The sequence below is a fragment of the Mizuhopecten yessoensis genome, unplaced genomic scaffold (assembly GCF_002113885.1).
Source record: "Mizuhopecten yessoensis strain PY_sf001 unplaced genomic scaffold, ASM211388v2 scaffold6135_1, whole genome shotgun sequence".
Taxonomy (NCBI): domain Eukaryota; kingdom Metazoa; phylum Mollusca; class Bivalvia; order Pectinida; family Pectinidae; genus Mizuhopecten; species Mizuhopecten yessoensis.
In genome coordinates this window covers 2,025,481-2,044,674 of record NW_018406397.1, presented here as the reverse complement: position 1 = coordinate 2,044,674, position 19,194 = coordinate 2,025,481, and the positions used below count along the sequence as shown (strand labels likewise).

The 19,194-nt window shown below is 35.5% G+C and overlaps 2 protein-coding genes across 5 annotated transcripts in view; one reads left to right on the top strand and one right to left on the bottom strand.

Annotated features, from left to right (window-relative positions):
* Nucleotides 1-13,986, top strand: part of LOC110451579 (sn1-specific diacylglycerol lipase alpha-like) — an 80,670-nt gene extending 66,684 nt beyond the window's left edge. For all 4 annotated transcript variants that reach the window (XM_021499683.1, XM_021499682.1, XM_021499681.1 and 1 more), the window contains 6 exons: nucleotides 1,038-1,180; nucleotides 1,478-1,546; nucleotides 5,374-5,446; nucleotides 6,193-6,389; nucleotides 7,121-7,256; nucleotides 8,227-13,986. In XM_021499683.1, the coding sequence (XP_021355358.1) occupies nucleotides 1,038-1,180; nucleotides 1,478-1,546; nucleotides 5,374-5,446; nucleotides 6,193-6,389; nucleotides 7,121-7,256; nucleotides 8,227-9,477 (1,869 nt within the window). In that variant the 3' untranslated portion in view covers nucleotides 9,478-13,986. The remainder of the gene's footprint in view (nucleotides 1-1,037; nucleotides 1,181-1,477; nucleotides 1,547-5,373; nucleotides 5,447-6,192; nucleotides 6,390-7,120; nucleotides 7,257-8,226) is intronic.
* Nucleotides 13,987-16,546: 2,560 nt separating this feature from the next.
* On the bottom strand, nucleotides 16,547-18,381 carry LOC110451581 (soma ferritin-like). The gene is made up of 4 exons (XM_021499687.1): nucleotides 17,981-18,381; nucleotides 17,418-17,564; nucleotides 17,116-17,241; nucleotides 16,547-16,904 (listed from the first exon to the last, which is right to left on the bottom strand). The coding sequence occupies exons 1-4, from the start codon at nucleotides 18,083-18,085 to the stop codon at nucleotides 16,761-16,763; spliced, it is 522 nt and encodes a 173-aa protein (XP_021355362.1). The 5' UTR covers nucleotides 18,086-18,381; the 3' UTR covers nucleotides 16,547-16,760.
* Between the last annotated feature and the right edge of the window lie 813 nt (nucleotides 18,382-19,194).

Genomic DNA, 19,194 nt, shown 5'->3' with positions numbered 1-19,194 from the left:
TTTTGAGCCAGCCCTACCCCCAAGGGCTGTAGGGTGGGGCTCAAAGGAGTCACTGTGCTAAAATTTCTTCATTTTCCTTGTTTAGAATCAGAGGTGCTAGTTTCAAATACTTTTTAGTCTGAAATCTGTGTGCTAGTTATTAAATAAGGTGGTTTTATTGTTTTTTGTCACTTTGAATAATATTTCTGTTCATGTTAAAAACAAAATCAACTCTCTGTATAAATATATCAGGTGACCATTCAGGCCCATGGGCCTCTTGCTTTGTCTGGCAATCTCCTTCTACATTTTTGAACGGATCTCTTTGAAACTTGGTATACATTATAATCATGATATGAAGTTGTGTCTCCCTTAAAAGAATTTTGATTCAACAATTTTTGCAAAAGTTCTTGCCCTTTGTTCATTTCAGTATTTGATTTTTTGTCCGGAAATTTTCTCTTATTGCGCAGACAAATATATACGTCCGCGCAATGAATGAGTGCTTTCTGATTCGTTAGAAAAACACAAGTGTGTGGTCTTGCTTTTATCACATACCTTCCGTATTTGGTAGAGATCAATACAAAGATTTTATGAACTTTGATACTTTTTGCAAATACCGGGAACTTTTCAGTTCGCCATGACAAGGGAATTCCCATAAAAAGAAGATCCGCTAGTAGGTAAATACAGCATTCCGTATTGCACATGTGCAATACAGAACGTTGTATTTCATGGTCTGAAAATTGCTTGTATTACTATAACAAGATTCAACAGGTATGTGATAAAACACTATATGGCATTCGACGGGCTATATTGTTCCGCCCCGCAGTACTCTTGTTCATTTTGACAAAAAAAAAAAAATCTTTTTCATTTATCTTTTGGTATTTTAACAAGGGAAGAGGATATATTTCTATGTACTGGGTTACACAAATTGTATAAATAGTTTTGTTTTAAAGGGATATGAAATATACTAATGGTATAATGGTATTGACAGATTTGCACAGGAATATCAGAGACTTCTGTATATATACACCAATTTGTAACTATTTTAAATGATTTTGCAGGACAGGGGGACACAGAAGTATGATTTAGTATTGGTTGGTCACTCCCTTGGAGCTGGTACAGCTTCCATCCTCGCCATACTGCTGCGACAAGAGTACCCTACTCTCCATTGCTACGCCTTCTCTCCTCCCGGGGGGCTGCTCAGGTACCAAATAGTGGCAAATATTACACCTTTACAATTCAAAACAAATACCAGGTACATATAGGTAATGAAAGAAGATGTAATGTAAATGTTATTTTGAATGACAGGAGTACACATACAATTTTGGATCATTAAATAAAAAGAAAAAAGGATTTTAATTATTTGTACACATAGAACAGAATATGATGTTAATGTTAGTTTAAAACACAGGCATACACATCAGTCATGAAAACAAAACAAAAATGATTTTAACTGATTCAGAATATGTACAGTAGTAATATGTAATTTCATATTTTACAGTGATGTTTGTGTCGACGAAACCAAATCCTTCATAACTTCTGTGGTTGTAGGAAAAGATGTTGTTCCTCGGTAAGTGGTGTTATTTTTTTGGGTAAAGCCCCACATTAAGATCTCCTTTGGCTTAGGTTTGCTGGGCGTATTTATCATTTCAGTTCATCATAATAATTATGTTTGAGTAATCGGTCATCTCATCCAAAATTTGGTGGAAATTTGATGTAAATATACAGTATGTCATTATCTCCTTATTCTATCTTCCTTTTTCTTCCTTTACTTCAAACTTTCACCAATTTCACTACTCTTATATAAGTTGCATATAAATCCAGGTAGGTTTCAATCACAACACGCTCAAGCGTTACCAATGCGTGGGTTTTTATTACGGTCAACTAGTTTCGACTCTATGTGCGAGTCTTCATCAGGACATTTTTTCAAGATATTTCAGCCCCTGAAGTACTAAAAATTGGGTGCAGTTTTACATTGTTAGTTATTACATGACGTCATCAATAGATAGATAATACACAATAGTGAAGGTCGGGTAAGCCCTTCTTAGAGGTTCTAACTTTATAGATATGCTGTGATTATTAAAAATGTCTTTCTCTGAAATTCAAACTTATTGTTCACATGTAGTTTTATATATATTAACGTGCTACGGTATTTCTGTAGATGATTTTATGATATTTATGAATACAATAAACAAATAAACATGCATAATATTATAGTGTTTTTGTTATATATTCGTAGAGTGTTTGTTTGATTAATTTAGTTCATCCTGGCGCCATGTGCCGCTTGACAGTGAAATATTTGTTGGCTGTTTTTCTCTTCTGCCCTCACTTGAAGTGTCTGACGATGAAGTGGTTGTCACTTATCATCAGGTCTTCTTTGAGAGTGTCCATTGTTTCCTCCATGATTGGTCTGATTGTAGATGCCGGTCCCGAAGTTGTTATTCCGGTGTCCGGTCGTACTCTGAATTTTACATTGTCTAATTTTTTTTTGGTTAAGGCTTCCGCCGGTTTGTGCCATTTATTGGGCACCGCGGCTAAGTCTGTAGTTGTTTCTTCCCTCAGTTCTGGTTCGATTTTATATAAGGGGTGTTCATTCTGTTGGTGGCGTTTATAATGTTCTCTCCTGCCGTATGCCCGTTTGCAACGTTTGCCCAGAAACACCCAGAAACACATCCCACTGGTCTGGTGGAGATATATAGATGACATATTTTTCGTTTGGCCACACACCCGAGAGGACCTTACCTCCTTTTTAGAAGCCTTAAACTCAGGTCACGCCACCATCAAATTTACGTCGGAAATCAGTAAAGTGTCAGTGGACTTCCTCGACACCACTGTATTTTTTAACGAGGATGGGACACTAGGTAGCCGTATCCACAATAAACCCACTAATGCTTTCCAACATCTGCACTTTCAAAGTAGCCACCCTAAACACCAGAAAGAAAACATCCCGTACTCCCAGGCATTACGTATCAGAAAAATATGTAGCGCAGACACAGACTTCGAACTAGAATGCCACCTACTCCGCGAACGTTTCCTTAATAGGGGTTACCCACCTTTACTTATCAATAAAGCTATCGAGAAAGCAAGAAACACCACAAGAATCAGTTTATTAGAAATCTAAGACCAAAAACAGGTGAACGAAGTCACTCCTTTCGTTCTCCCATTTAACCCAAACAACCCAAACCTAGGGCAGATCATAAGAAACAATGAACACATACTTAAGTACAACCCGGAAACAAAGAAAATCTTAACCTCAAGAATGTTAGTAGCCTATACCAAATCTAAATCAATCAGAAACTATCTGGTACGCAGTGACTTCACTAGTGACTATCTGCCAGCCGGCCATGTGGAAAAAACTGCAGAATCTGCAAACACATGAACGTATGTGACACGTTCACTAGCCACACCACCAAACAAACACACAAAATTAAAAACAGCATAAACTGTCAGAGCATTAATGCGGTATATGTCATAAACTGCAAGAAATGCCAACTACAATACGTAGGTCAAACGTCCAACACAATAAACACCAGTTCCAGAAATCACCTCTACGACACTGCGCGCCAAGATGAGCGCAAGCCAGTCGCGGCACATTTCAATGCACCTGGACACAATGCTGATGACGTTATGGTTACAGGCATTGTGTCAGGTATACATAACATCAACAACCGGCTAAGAACGGAAGAAGTGTGGATTCATATCTTGAAAACACAACGACCGTGGGGAATGAACATCATCACCTAAAATAAAAGAAATAATGGCAAATACGAAAAACTACAAAAGCAAAGAACTCAACTATTATAGCGAAGCCAGCAGCCAACAATAAAGCCATAAAGAAACTAAAAGCTCTGAGACCTAAATTACGGCTCCCGTGCATTCTGTGTGGGAGCACGTTCGGTGCACTATGGAGCCTGCGCCGACATGTCAATCTCAGACAAGGCAGAGGAAAGCAGACAAGTTATGTTTGCAAAATTTGCAAACGGGCATACGGCAGGAGAGAACATTATAAACGCCACCAACAGAATGAACACCCCTTACATAAAATCGAACCAGAAGTGAAGGAGGAAACAACTAAGGACTTAGCCGCGGTGCCCAATAAATGGCACAAACCGGCGGAAGCCTTAACCAAAAACAATTAGACAATGTAAAATTCAGAGTACGACCGGACACTGGAATAACAACTTCGGGACCGGCATCTACAATCAGACCAATCATGGAGGAAACAATGGACACTCTCAAAGAAGACCTGATGATAAGTGACAACCACTTCATCGTCAGACACTTCAAGTGAGGGCAGAAGAGAAAAACAGCCAACAAATATTTCACTGTCAAGCGGCACATGGCGCCAGGATGAACTAAATTAATCAAACAAACACTCTACGAATATATAACAAAAACACTATAATATTATGCATGTTTATTTGTTTATTGTATTCATAAATATCATAAAATCATCTACAGAAATACCGTAGCACATTAATATATATAAAACTACATGTGAACAATAAGTTTGAATTTCAGAGAAAGACATTTTTAATAATCACAGCATATCTATAAAGTTAAAACATCTAAGAAGGGCTTACCCGACCTTCACTATTGTGTATTATCTATCTATTGATGACGTCATGTAATAACTAACAATGTAAAACTGCACCCCATTTTTAGTACTTCAGGGGCTGAAATATCTTGAAAAAATGTCCTGATGAAGACTCGCACATAGAGTCGAAACTAGTTGACCGTAATAAAAACCCACGCATTGGTAACGCTTGAGCGTGTTGTGATTGAAACCTACCTGGATTTATATGCAACTTTTTATTCAATCGCCCTGCATACCTTTCGGTATCCACACTCACAGCGAAGTACCCCGCCTACTCAACCAACCTACTCAACATTGATGTTGGCTCTATCTCGCATGTTAATCTTCTATAAGTTATATTACCGTTAGGCCATGGATGAACCTTCAACACTGACAGGCTGTAAAAGTGTTATATGTATCCAACTATAGACCATATATTTACTTTTTCTACTGACAGGCCATAAATGTGTAGTATATGTTCAGTGTGACATTAAAATAAAAAGACATGTGCACTCATTGGGTACCCTAGCAATCTTTAAACTACCTGCCTGAATATCAAGTAGTGGTTAGCCAAGTTCTGTTTAGTAGGTGGGTTTTTTCATATTGAAAATTACTTATTCAAACACTAAAAACAGTGGGCAAAAATCTGTTGCTGTTTAAAGCACAGATGTGAAAGTTTTCATGAAAAATTTAAAGATTCATAATCATTATGGATTAAATAAAATATATTTTTGTCACAGTTATTATGTAAAACAGAGCCTTAAAACGCAATAATGATGACATTAATACGATATTGATTTTCATGTTAAATTCTATTTCAGAATTGGTCTTTCCCAGTTGGAAGTTTTGAGAACAGATTTAATTAATGTAATAAAAAATAGTACACAGCCTAAGGTGAGAATGAATGATAACAAATCTCAATTATAAATGTCAGAGGACATTATTTTAATCAAAATAAGCCTGAGAGACAGATTTTTTTCTTGACTGATTCGGAAAAAATAATGTGTTGGCTATCAGATTTATAGTTAATTGAGTCTTGAAATTTTGTTAACTTCAATATTCATGAAAATGTGATCATGTAAATTTTACTCAAGTATGATGAAGGCAGTTCAACAGTTGTCTTTAGATTTCTATTTGTTGTTCTGTAATTTAATTACAGCAGCACCTCGTTCTCTCTTACAGGTCAAAATAGATGTATAAAGGAGGTGAAATTAAGTCAAATTGGTCTATTCAAATGATTAAGGGTACTGTAAACCAAATTATTAACCTCTCTAAATTATCACCTTTGGTTGTTTCAAAGGTATATTGGCCTTGTGTTGAGTCTCCCTCTTACTTATAAAACAAGTGGCCAAGTAAATTTAGTTTATCATAGTGATATCACTTAATCATTACAGTGATATCTCACCAAATCAAGATTGTGATGTCGCCATGATGAATTGACCATATCACTACATACTATGATATGGCAGAATCAGTGAAAGTAATACACATGTGACAAATTCTACTTATTACAGAAATAACATGGGTAACCTATCATAGGTAAGATTGAAAAGAAAAAAGTGACTACAGAAAATACCACAAAATGATCTACTTAATTGATACAAGATTGGCTATCAATGATTCACTGTGCTCTATTTCAGTGGAAGATAATAGCACGAGGGTTATGTTGTGGGTCAGAAGATGCAGAGAAGCTGACTTTAGATGACATTCAGATGGAGGTAGAGCGTGACAACACCGCCCATCCCCTCGACTCCCAGATTGGCCTGTCCACACACCGCCCCCTCTACCCACCCGGCAAGATCATTCACGTCGTCAGGAGTCACCCACGTGGAAAAAAGTGAGAGAACATTAGATTGTGATAGTCAGGGCAGTCTCCTCATCAACAGTTTCGTTGTATAAGTAATGCTATATTTATATAGAAATTACTACAATTCATTAATACACTGTATATGAAGACTGCTGTGTGTTTAAGTTTATATTGAATAACATATTAATATAAAATAATATGGAAATATTCTCAAATTTTTACATCATATTTTCCTTGAATGATATCATCAATAGAAAGGAAGTATTGAAGGTTTTAGATTCCAGTGAAAATATTTTTGTTAAGAAATATATTAAAACTAAAAAAATATTTGTCACACATACATAATTATGCCCCCCCCCCCTTGCTTGGATGAAAATGGAGTCTCAACAAAGTTAGTGACATGTAAAATATAGGCCACAGGAATCTGTATTTAATAAATGGTGAAACATTCCTCATGAAGTATCTGCCTATAAACTCTGATGATGATAGAACTGCTGGTATCGGAGAAATAAAGCTGTTCACAAAGTAAAACTACAGCAATGGAGCTAAATGCAAAGTGTAACCAAACGCAGTGAAGTGGAATATATAGGTCACAGTGACCTAAAAGTCACGTGATGGTGTAGTACTTCCGAATACCTTTCTGCATTCCTGGGTTCTTTGGTTTTCTTCGTCATTAAGACTCTCTGCATGCATTGATTCAAGCCAACAAGAGTGATTAATATAAGTTGGAAAAATTTGTGACAGATTGTATATACTTACAGAAAGCGTCTATGTGGATCCGGGGAGCCAGTGTTCCAGGCCGTATGGGCACACAACACCAGCTTTGATGAAGTCATTGTGTCCCCCACCATGATAAACGATCACATGCCTGACAATGTTATGGATGCCTTGGAGAAGGTAGGCCTGTGAAATTTGTTTTTAGCCTGATAGGCAAACATAAATCCCATCAAACTGTTGAAAGGGTTTGAAGGTTGCCACAAAAAATATACAATTTTAACAATATAATAATGAAAATGACCAGCAAATAAGTAACAGTTCATTTTTGAAAATCAATTTCTGCATTGTCACATTTGTTAAGAATTGTCCCTTTTGTCATACTATGTTGACTTTTAACTCACCTGGTTGAAAGTATCAGGGGGATATCCCCTGGTATATGTGATGGTGTTTCATCTGCCGTCTGTTGTCTGTCCCTAGTTCTGCTTTAAATTACATTGCTTCCCAAATTAATTAATCAAAAAAAAAATGATGCTTGAATACTTAGATCACAGGGATTAAATTTTGTACATGAAAAGGACTGACAATTCTGGTGGCTGGTTAAAAAGAGGTCAAATTTGGGGTCTCTCTTTCCAAACTACTGGGCAGTTTCAACTCAATGTCCAAAATAGCCAGATGAGTGATGCAACATCCTTGGGCCTATTGTTAATAAATTGTCTTTTCTTAAATAAAAAGTTATATACTGTATTACCTTGGCTGACCCATTGAGGATTGCTTCGGTACTTTCAAATTGCATTTCCAAAGTAGCTTACACTACTGTCTACATTTATAAAAAGTGAATGTAACTATGTTGATTGTTGGACACTATCGGTGAAATTCATATGCATACTATATAGGATATATTGAACATATTTTATGATCATTGTAAGATTTCACATATGAAAAAGAATCTGAATTTGAGATGGATTTGTTAAAACAATTTAGATAACATATAGACTATACTAATACTGTAGGTTTAAAGTGATTACTTAACTCATCCACACAGTCCATACTCAACTTTCATCAGCAACTCAAGGTTTATATGATAAGCATGCTGAAAGAATTGTTGCCAGTATCCTGAGGACTTTTGATCAATTTCCTCTTTTTATTGAAGGTTCTGGTGAATGTGGCACCTCCGAAACCTAACCGGACATTAACTGAGGCAGAAAGAAAGGCCTTTCTTCAAAAACGCTCGCCATCAGTGGAATCTGAGAATTCTAATCACAAACTGATCATACAGGAGGACTTCACTATAGGTAAAACAGCCCCAGTGTGTAATCAGTTACCATTATATAAGCCACATCATCAATCATTGCCCCCTCTTTTCTCCTGGGACCATGCTGCAGAAGAACACCGGTTCCTATTGGATAAAGATTTTCTGCATCCCGGTGATCCTGGCAAACAAGAGCTATATCTAGACCTGGGAACAGACACCATCACTGCACCACTAGCCAGTCCAGAAACTTTGTCAGAAATATCAAGTGTCGGAAGTGCTTTGAGTCGAATTGGCAGCTTGAACAAGGACAATAAACGACGCTCCATCATAATTCCTCAGGTTCTGGAGACCATCCAACAATCGCCAGTGAGTAAAAACAAAGTGGGAGACTTCCCACCTATTACAGAACCTATACATCTCAACGGCCAGGTGAGCAAAACACCACAGATTGGAAATTGTTTGCATATTAAGACAGATGTTGTGATTGAAAGTCCCCCAAAAATTCGACACGAATCTGATAAATCTACAAAACGTGTTAATGATTCACTAGTGCCATTGCTTTGTGATAGTACAGACCAGGACAATTGTGATATTGTTGGCAATGGTTCACACGAGTTCCAGAACAAAGTATACAACCGACATTCCCCGGTCGACGGAAACCAGTACGAGTACGGCAATCCCAATGTGTATTACTCTGCGGGAGGAATAGGTTACCCCCACGGGAGTGGGGCCTATCATCCGCCCACATGTAACGTTAACACAGAAGGTATCTGTACGGAGTGCATGAATCATTCCTTGTCAGATGTGCATTCACCTCAAGAGGAAGATTCAATCATCAAGTGCTCTCAGTCAGAATCTCAGTTACTGCATCTCTCTGCAAGGTACGTTATGAAACGTTCCACGGAACAGAGGGACATTGCTCACCTACAAGACAGTATGGAAGTTTTTCAAGGAGATGCCACTTCTCAAGAGTCACAACAAACTACAAACTCACATAGATCTCGCCTGCTTCTGAAGGGAGCTAATCCAATCACTTCAGAAGGGACACAAGCCAGTACTAATTCCCTGGAGGACGACTCGGACCGGCGCCTGTCTTCATCACACTCGGACGAAGTCTTTGATTTACCATTAGAGGAAACTGATGTATGAATTTTTTGGTGCTATATATATTGATTTTGCATCTCATAATATATGTTACGATTAAGAGTAGAAGTTTGATTTTTCCTCCATGGTAGTTCTTTGTTTAGGTATTTTGCAGTTAAATCATGGATTTTGTGTTTTAATTTATGATCACTTTTTGTTTTACAAGCTGCATATCATGGTAATAATTGTAGATCTGATGTACAGTTATTCCATCTTAGCACCCCCATATCTTCATCTTTGCTAGCCAAGTGTAAGTGAAGTGTATACGAAGTGAACACTTGGCTAAAGAAGATGCCATATCCTTGTTAATTCCTATTTATTTTTTGTTAAGTTTAAAAAAAAGTAATTTTGATTTATAATGTGAATAAAGAGTTAACCATTTATGACCTAGCATATTATGTACAGTAGAATGTTTGATGTTCATAAAATAAAAACATTTAAAAGTCCAAACATTGATTAATGTAAACTGATTACACTTTGTAGACAACAAGGACTTGTAATTGTAAACATTTAAAAAATATTAATTCTGATTTTTGGTTAATTCCAAATATATTTGAAGTCTCACTTCTTTCATCACAGTGCATTCAGATTTTAATTTTTATGAGTTCTAGTTATCAACTAGTCTGACAATGTATGGATTGATTTGGAGTGTAGTTTTATAACTTACAAAAATACGATATCCATTGATATTAGTATAGGTAAGACATACCAGTAATTCATATATGAAATAATGGAATCATTTTACTATTAGATGGTACCATTCTAGAAATAAAACAAAATAGTTCACATTTTATGAAAAGGAGTTTTTTTCATAGTTTATGGTAAAATAAATACCTTGGAAAATAAATAATAGAACATAAAGGATGAGATATTTTTTTTTTTAATTTCTGCAAATTAATAAAGAATATTAAAATGAAATTCCATCTGTTCTTACTTTGAGCATTAAATTTGATCAGCTGTGATTGACCAATTTATTGCATGTAATGTAATGTTATTTATGGGTTGTTTATGGTATTTGTCAATTGTGAATTCTTACATCTTGTATTGATTTAATTTACAAATGTGAAAACTGGTATTTTTTTGAAAGACGAAGTGAAGAGTATGTTATCTAATTATGAGAAAATTAACAGGATGGTTTGATAATAAGTAATTAGTTCCTGTATATTACATTTCGTTAACTTATAATAGTTTTCCTCTTGTTATTATTGTTTGTTAGTGAAGAAGAATGCAGTACCGGTAGATACCTATGTATGGAATGTTGTTAGTAGAGAAAAGTTGCTTTTAGGATACTTCATTCAGTTTCAATTAACGTTTTTTCATTTATCTGGAAAATTCATTAGTCTTGACTTTGCAAAAATGTCAGAACAAATCTGGATCAACTTAACACAAGGATATTATATTTCCTTTTCTTTTGTGATAAATATTTAGAAAAACCCCCCATTAAACCTTCTATGCTAAAAAGGTTCATCAAATAAATTTCAATATTAAAACAAATAGGATTGAATCATGCATGCATGTCAATTAAAAGACAGTTTTTGCATGTTTTGTTGTTTGAAAAGAAAACAATTACAACCATCAGATCAGGTCATCCATAAATGAAAAGTCACAAAAGTCCAATTCTTTTGTTATTATCAAGTCTGAATTAATGCATTAGAAGTATTTTTATGTTGTCTGAGAGCATCTGAAAGCTATTAGCAAAACTAACAGTTTCCACATACCTCTGCTTGACATCTTTCAATTTGACATTGGTCATATGTAAGGTAATTCTAATTTTCTCATTGTCCAGTGTTTTGGGGTCATTGGTAGAAGGCCACAGAAACTGAACTTTTTAAAATGTATACTGCTTTATCCTTTTTTCTCATTCTCTTTCATTTGATTGCCTTATTTGTGATGCAGAATTCTTCACATTATGAAATGTTGTTTACCTATCAACTTTAAATTCATGATAAGATTGTAACTCATGTTTTGTTATTAAATGAAACTTTTTTTTTTTTATCTTACTAACAGACTTTTTAGCATTCATCTATACCAAGTCATACTGGCTTGGGTCATTTCATTCCTGTTTCATTTTTATCAATAATGTCCTGATTTATCCTATGGTTGAAGTTTATTGTTGTTGTTTCTGTTATTGCAATGTGTTTGTACGGTTATTCCATAAATCTTGGTTTTATTTCCATTTGCAGGATAAGATAGACAATGAAGCACTGACACTAATCAACCATCATCTACCTTCCCAATATTCTTTTCAGTATTAGAGTTACCAATTTAAGTTAATTCTAAATATATATGTGATTTAATATTTTTAACATCATATGTTTTTTATTTGTGACTATTGAAATATGAAGTGATGAATTCAATGCAATTTGGAAAGTGAATATATATATGATGCAATGAAAACAGTTACGTGACTTTAACATTGTTTGCAATCTGTTTATGGCCGAAATCACAAGTTATATGTGAAGATGAAACATTGCAGTGCAGTGCATTTTACATATCATTTGATATTATTTCATGTTTTCAAGTTCACAAGATGATGTTGCAAAAGAAATGAAATTATCTGGACTCCTGTCACAAAGAGTAACCTCCCTTAGGACATCTGGCACATTTAATAGTCAACTGCACTATTTGGCATTAGAGGATAAGATCATTATGTCAAATTTAGTTTGAATCTTATATGTGAACATTATGGGATGGGAAATTTAAAAAAAAAAAAGGAATTGACTATTAAAAGCGATTTTTTAAAAGCTGAGATAATAGCATCCAAGATTTAAGAAAGGAAACTAAAACATAATTTGACTATTTGGATTTTTTTTAAACTGGAATTTGGATTTCTTGGAAACTTTTTTATATTATAATCTGTATTTATGTGTAATAATTGTGCAATATATCACAGATTTAGTGCTAGATGTGTTCTAAAGAATTATGAAAATCAGTATTTACACAGAAATGATATGATTGGTACATATGTTGGTGTTATTTCTTATTTATTTATTCTAGAAGATTCAATTTTTCAATTTACATATTTTTTCAACTTGTGCAATGAAATACAAATCAGTGTACTTAATAACAAGTTGTCATTTTAATAGCCATTGTACTTTATTCAGATGTTATTTGTTTGGATTAGATTTTACACTTAGATATTTCTGTCTGTATGTCTATGTTGAACAGATGTTACTTTTTGTCAGGTTGTAGGCAACTGTTATTACTTAACTCCATTCCATAAAGATACTGCTTAGTCAACACTAATTTTTGCAAAAATGAAACTAATAAAGTCAGAGAAATCTGTCATATTTGTTCACAAAATATAAACATATTTTATATTATAAGTCAGAAATTTGTTTTTGTTCCTTCAGTCACTTTTCTTTAGGTTTATTTACACAGAAACAAACTAACACAAAGGTCACATCTGAATTTCCAGATTTTGTAGTTTTTCATTCCTGATATTTCATGTTCTGTTATTTTTCATCTAGATAAATGATACTAAATCCATTTTTATCTACAAACTTAGAATTTGTGAATGTTTAAAAGTTGTTTTTATTCTAGCTTGATATAGAGCATCCAAGTATTTATTTGATTTGTGTGGACCACAATTCTTCCTGATTCATAGTTGTTATGTCTCCTCTTTAAATGAAAGAAGGTCAGAAATGCAAGTTCTTCTGATCACATATTCCCTGGGCAATTTTTTTAAAATCATCAAGGTACCTTGATAAAAATTGAAATACACCTGCATCATTCACAGGTGTGTAATGCACAACTGCCTAATTATCTAAGTAACTATGGGTTACCATGACTTTCAGTTCAAAGGTCTAATTAAGTGGAATTTTTTCATGATTTTTTTTCCTGACCATGATTTATTTTGAAGTGTTAAACGTATCTTGAAGAAATCTTACATGTATGGTCACTATGACCTTTACCACTAGTTCATAAGGCAGATAAGTGTATGGGAAGCACATTTTAACTTGTTAAGAATTTCCTTTTTGAAACTAAATGTGTACCTGCTTCCATTTGGTGACCTTCTAGGTCAAATAAGTGCAAAGCAAACATGCATGTGCCTGTAAGGGGAGACATGAGAACAAAAACACATCTGTAGTTACTCTTTGATGTTATAGAGACGAAGTATTAGTATAGATTACCCTGTAGTATTTAATGACTAGAGTTTCAATTCTGTGCCTAGTTTCTCCTATATTTTCCCCCATAGTGCTATATCTTTTGTATCCTTAAATATAGTTATCCTTACTTGTGATAGATGAGTGTAATTCTTGAGAAAATGATAGCTATTTTCGCAGAGTATTTTTAGATTTTAAAAACTCTTCGTCTTTCATGAGTGTACTTTAACTTATTTTGTAATATTAGGAATACCTTCATCCTACATACTTTAGCATCATCGGCTTATCATCTCATACTTATAGTAGTTTATGGTGTTTTCAGTGATCACCGATACTTAAAACACCAAAGCAATAATCACTTTGTTAAAATTTGTTTATAATAAAACTATATTTCAATTTTGTATGCCTCCTTGTTATTTTTGTTCCTTTTCAAAATCAGGGGCTGCGGTGGCCAAGTGGTTAAGGCGTCTGACATTCTGCTTCCACTAGCCCTCCACCACTAGGTTGGTGGTTTTTCTCCGGGAACTACGACTTTCCTCCACCACCAAAACCTGGCACGTCCTCGAACGGCCAATGGGCCTGAATCGCTCACCTGGTATTAATCTCACACTTGTAATCTTAAAAGTGGACTAAAATACATATACAGGCAGAATATCAGCGATTGATAAGCATTTGCATATATAGTTTATGGGTGGGGATCTCAACCGTTTCAAAGTTATGACCCAGGGGTTAAGTCTGCAAGGGTGGGGCAGACCTTGGGATCAATTCTTATATCATGACTGCATTTGTCTCTTTATGCCCAACAATTGTATATATATAGTTTTGGGGTGGGGATCTCAACTATTTCCATGTGATAAAGNGGGTGGGGCAGACCTTGGGGTCAATTCTAATATCATGACTGCATTCATCCCTTTATGCCCAACAATTGTATATATAGTTTTGGGGAGGGGATCTCAACTATTTCCATGTGATAAAGTTTTTTTGGCCCCACCCCTTAGCCTGGGGGGTCAGCCCCACCATTTGTACAATTTTGAATCCCTGCCTCCCATGAATACTTCCGACCATATATGATCGATATCCATGGCATAGTTCTACAGAAGAAGTCGTTTATAGCGATAGCCAAATTGCCCCCCTTTGGCCCTGCCCCTCAGCCCCACCATTTGTACAATTTTGAATCTCCACCATCTAGGTATGCTTCCAGTCAAATATAGTTGATATCCATCTCTTAGTTCCAGAGAAGACGCTTAAAGCAATCTAGCCAAATAACCCTTTTTGGCCCCGCCCCTCAGCCCCCTGGGGGATCAGCCACACCATTTGTACAATTTTGAATCCCTGCCTCCCATGAATGTTTTTGAATAAATATTATCGATATCCAGTGCATAGTTCTACAGAAGAAGTCGTTTGTAGAAATATAGCCAAATTGCCCACTTTTGGCTCAGCCCCACCATTTGTACAATTTCAAATTCTTTACTGGAGCTAAAATTCTTAGCCGAGGAAAGTTGTTGAGGAACTTCATCTAAACATTGATTGGTTACCAGAATATTGTTATTGTCACACTGACACAACCTTGGTTGCAGATAAGTAAAATAATGCCCATTTTAATTATTTAAATATTTTGGTATTTTTTTTCGTGCTTTCTTTCCGATATGCCCTGGAAAAAGTAATGCATTTATTTATTTATCACGAGAAGAAGCATGATTATTTTGTTTCTGTACCAATATTTCTAGAAAATTAAATACTTTCCATTTGTTATACAACTTGTAGAATTGTCTCCTTCTCCAGCAAAAATACAGCTGACAACTTACCTGTTTCGACTGTATGCATATGTAACATTTATATGGTATGCTTTCGTTTGGACCTTCCATTCCATTGGCTTGGATCACAAAACTTTGTTAACCATGCAAAATGCTTTTTTATTATCTAATTCCTGTGGTCTTAACACTCTAAACAGTCAAGTGTGGGGAAAAACAATGAGCATGAATTGAGACCATAAAAGTCTTGGATCAGAACAACTTTTTCTAAACGCATTGCAAATATATACAAAGTGTAAGGCATACTTTGAAAATTCTACTACCCCGACATATAGTTTTCCACTTTAGAATATTTCAATATCCCAGAAATAAGATCTACGGGTTTCACTGCGTTTGTCCAAACTAGTTTCTTAAAGACTACTTGAGATCTTGTCAGTATGTAAAATCAAACACAAATAGCACTTTGATATATCATGTAAATCTTCGATGGAAATTAGTTCTTAATACATGGATTTTCATTACTTGCTATGGGAAAGTTTGCATAACCCTGAAACTGAAGGCTGGAATCGGTCGAGAGGCTAAAAATGTTCATCTTTGCTGTGGCCAGGTGTTGAAGCAAGCGTTTTCATAGACTAAGTGGTTCACTAAACAATTCTCTACAGTATGGATACAGATTACAACTACTAAGTAACTGGGCCCACTTGTATAAAACATCTCAACTCTTCGAGATTTCCCATACGCAATACATTGCTTGAGATTTTGCTCAACTTTGAGATGTTTTATACAAGTGGGCCCAGGATACAGATTACAACTACTAAGTAACTGGATACAGATTACAACTACTAAGTAACTGGATACAGATTACAACTACCAAATAACTGCATGGATACAGATTTCAACTACCAAATAACACTCATACGAAATGTACTGAAATCTGCACTGCAGACTTAATTCTTGTGATAAAGCCATATCTATCAAATTATTACAAACAAGACTTCAGTCAATGAGGGACAATTCTGAAAATGGACTCTGCCCATACTGACCACCTTTCAATACAAATGACCTGGGCCCATTTTGCCGTTTAAATGCTCTCTATTATTTTTCTTCTTTTTTTTAAAGTTCTTATCCAACTACCACTACTATTTCTTTTTTTGAGATTCATCCCAGGCATTCACTCAAGTCTTTCAAACAGAAAACAAAAACATTAACAAAAGATTAAAATTTTACATTTTTTTTTTTATTATTTTCATCTCTTTTCTTTCTTGTGCCCATGATTTCTTTTTATAATGTTTTTGGCATTAATCTTTCAAAAAAGTTCTTCCAGGAATGTTATTCACATGTAACAGAGTGTTTATAAGGTATTTTAGTAGGCAACACATTCTGGGCAAAATGTTCAACACTGCAAGAAGCTTCCACGCGGAGCGTCTCGGGTTTAGGATTCATTGATGGACTCCTTGTCGTACAAGTACTCCCCAAGACCAGGTCCCACACGTTTAAGGTTGGTGATGTGGTCCGAGATCTCCTTGATGGCGTTCACCTGTTCCTCCAGATACTCGCCCTCAAGGAAGTCCATGAACTGGAGAGAAAAAATAAAACAACAATAAAATATTGAATGGTGACCAAACAACAAAAACATGATTTCAATTTTTTCTACGAAATAATATTATCTTTATCAACATAGAAATGTCGTTGCATTGAGCAAAGATAATGTAGTTTTCTGAACCTCTTTTGAGAAATATTTGATGATTTTCAATATTTAGCGTAATTTCGTTTGAAGAATTACACACCTGAGAATCACCATGTTTGTCCCCAACAGCGTGGAGGTCCAGGAGAGATTGGTTTACGTTCTTCTCCAGAGCCAGTGCAACCTGCATGGCCTCCAGGGCACTTCCCCACTCATCCTTGTCGGGCTTCTGTTGGAGGTAAATAAACCATATAAATAAAATAGTTTTTTTTATAATATTTTACAATTTGAAAGCGTGTTATGTGTTTACCATGAATATTGAACGATTATTTGTAAAATCCCATCATTCCACTGCTACTTTCATTTCAAAAATTTCAGATTTGAAAATGTGCCTGTTAAATTTACCTTGATATCCTGAAGGACAACCCTGCCTCCCCTCTTGTTCTGGTACTTCATGAACTTCTCAGCATGTTCACGTTCCTCATCTGTGGCCTTCTTGAAGTATTTTGCAAAGCCAGGGAGAGCAACATCATCACGGTCGAAGTAAAACGACTGAAAATAAAAACAGTTAAATGTTTAATAATATTCAAATTCGTTTACTTAGTCAAAGTCATCAACAACGGTTGAAGAAATTGCCATATACTGGGAACCAATATCTTGCACTCAAACTGACAGTATTCTTTATTTGGTTTCTATGCCCTACCTTGTCACACACTACAATAGCTACTGTTAGTCATGTGTAAAGGGAGACAACTCAAATTTGTGGACAATAAACCTTCACAAATATCCCTCCGTGGGCCCCTTAGAATATGTATCTTGTAAACAAATGCAAGGTCACCAAAGTAAATCGTTGGATACGAGTAGATCTACTGTATGTATACAATCGTGACATGCATCGAAAACTTAACTTATACATTTTGATTATTGCATTGCAGTTAAAAATGAGAATACACTTGAAGTTTACTCACCATAGACTGGTAACAGTAGCTGGCGTACAACTCCATGTTGATCTGGCGGTTGATTCCAGCTTCGGTCTCCACATTGAAGTTCTGGCGAGGTTGTGTCTGTGCCATTTTGTTCTTCAGATGTCAGGTAAACAACGATGTTATTCTTTGTTGTTAATGAAATGTTAAAAATACGGAGGATAAATTTGCCCGTACGTTCACTGACGTCGCAAGACAAATGTTATCAATATGGCGTGTTTCTTCAGCCGCGGATATATATACTAGTCAGCTTGTGACGTCATAATCGGGTAGGGCACGGTCGCTGCCACGTGATAAATGACTTGCATAAATATTCCACTGTATGTAAAGGTTACAGCTAATTATGGATATCAGTGACACACGCAGGTAAACAAGGACAACGAACAGATCTAAAGTGCTATATAGCTGAGGTGCGGTGCATCGGATCCGAATGAGATATACGGCTTTTCAGAACCAGTCCATATAGCTTACCCAGAGGGAAGATAGACCACTTATTTCCTCACGTCGACCGAATGTAACGTTAGACAACGTGACGATGAAGCTCATGCATCGAAGTCAATAGACCATTAAACCAACTATTAATTTCAGATTAGATGCTTTATAATACTCCAAAATATGCTTACAAAGCCGTCGACCACCATGAACCACGAGAACCATAAGTCCGTGATGTCAGTCAAGGCTCATAATTTTGCCCCTAACCCGCCTCCAACAGACACAACAGCCTTGATCCTCGCATGAAATGTAGCTCTAGGTAACTAGGAAATACATAAATTGTCAAATTATATGTTATTCCTAGGCTAGGAATTCGCCATGTTGGGGACTTATATTAGCGATGCGTGTTACAGGGCGTGAGACTCGATATTATTATTGTTGTAAGCCGATGTTCTAAATCATGACCGTTCTAAATCATGACCGGGGCTCTTTTGGGATATTCAACTAAAATGCAAATACACTAATAACCTTAATTAAAAATGGTCTTGAGTGTAATATAAGCATTATTTATAGTATATCCTGTTTAGATATTTGACAAGCACCCTCTCTTATGTGTGTACAAGAATAATTCAGAAGGTGGTTTCTGAGAAACACATATCAGTTTGAATCTTCTTTTTAATCTCAAACTTTCTGAAAAATACTAGATATAAGATTTGCTTTAAGTTGTCGCAAACTCTTCACATTTTAGAAATTAATTGTCTTTTTAT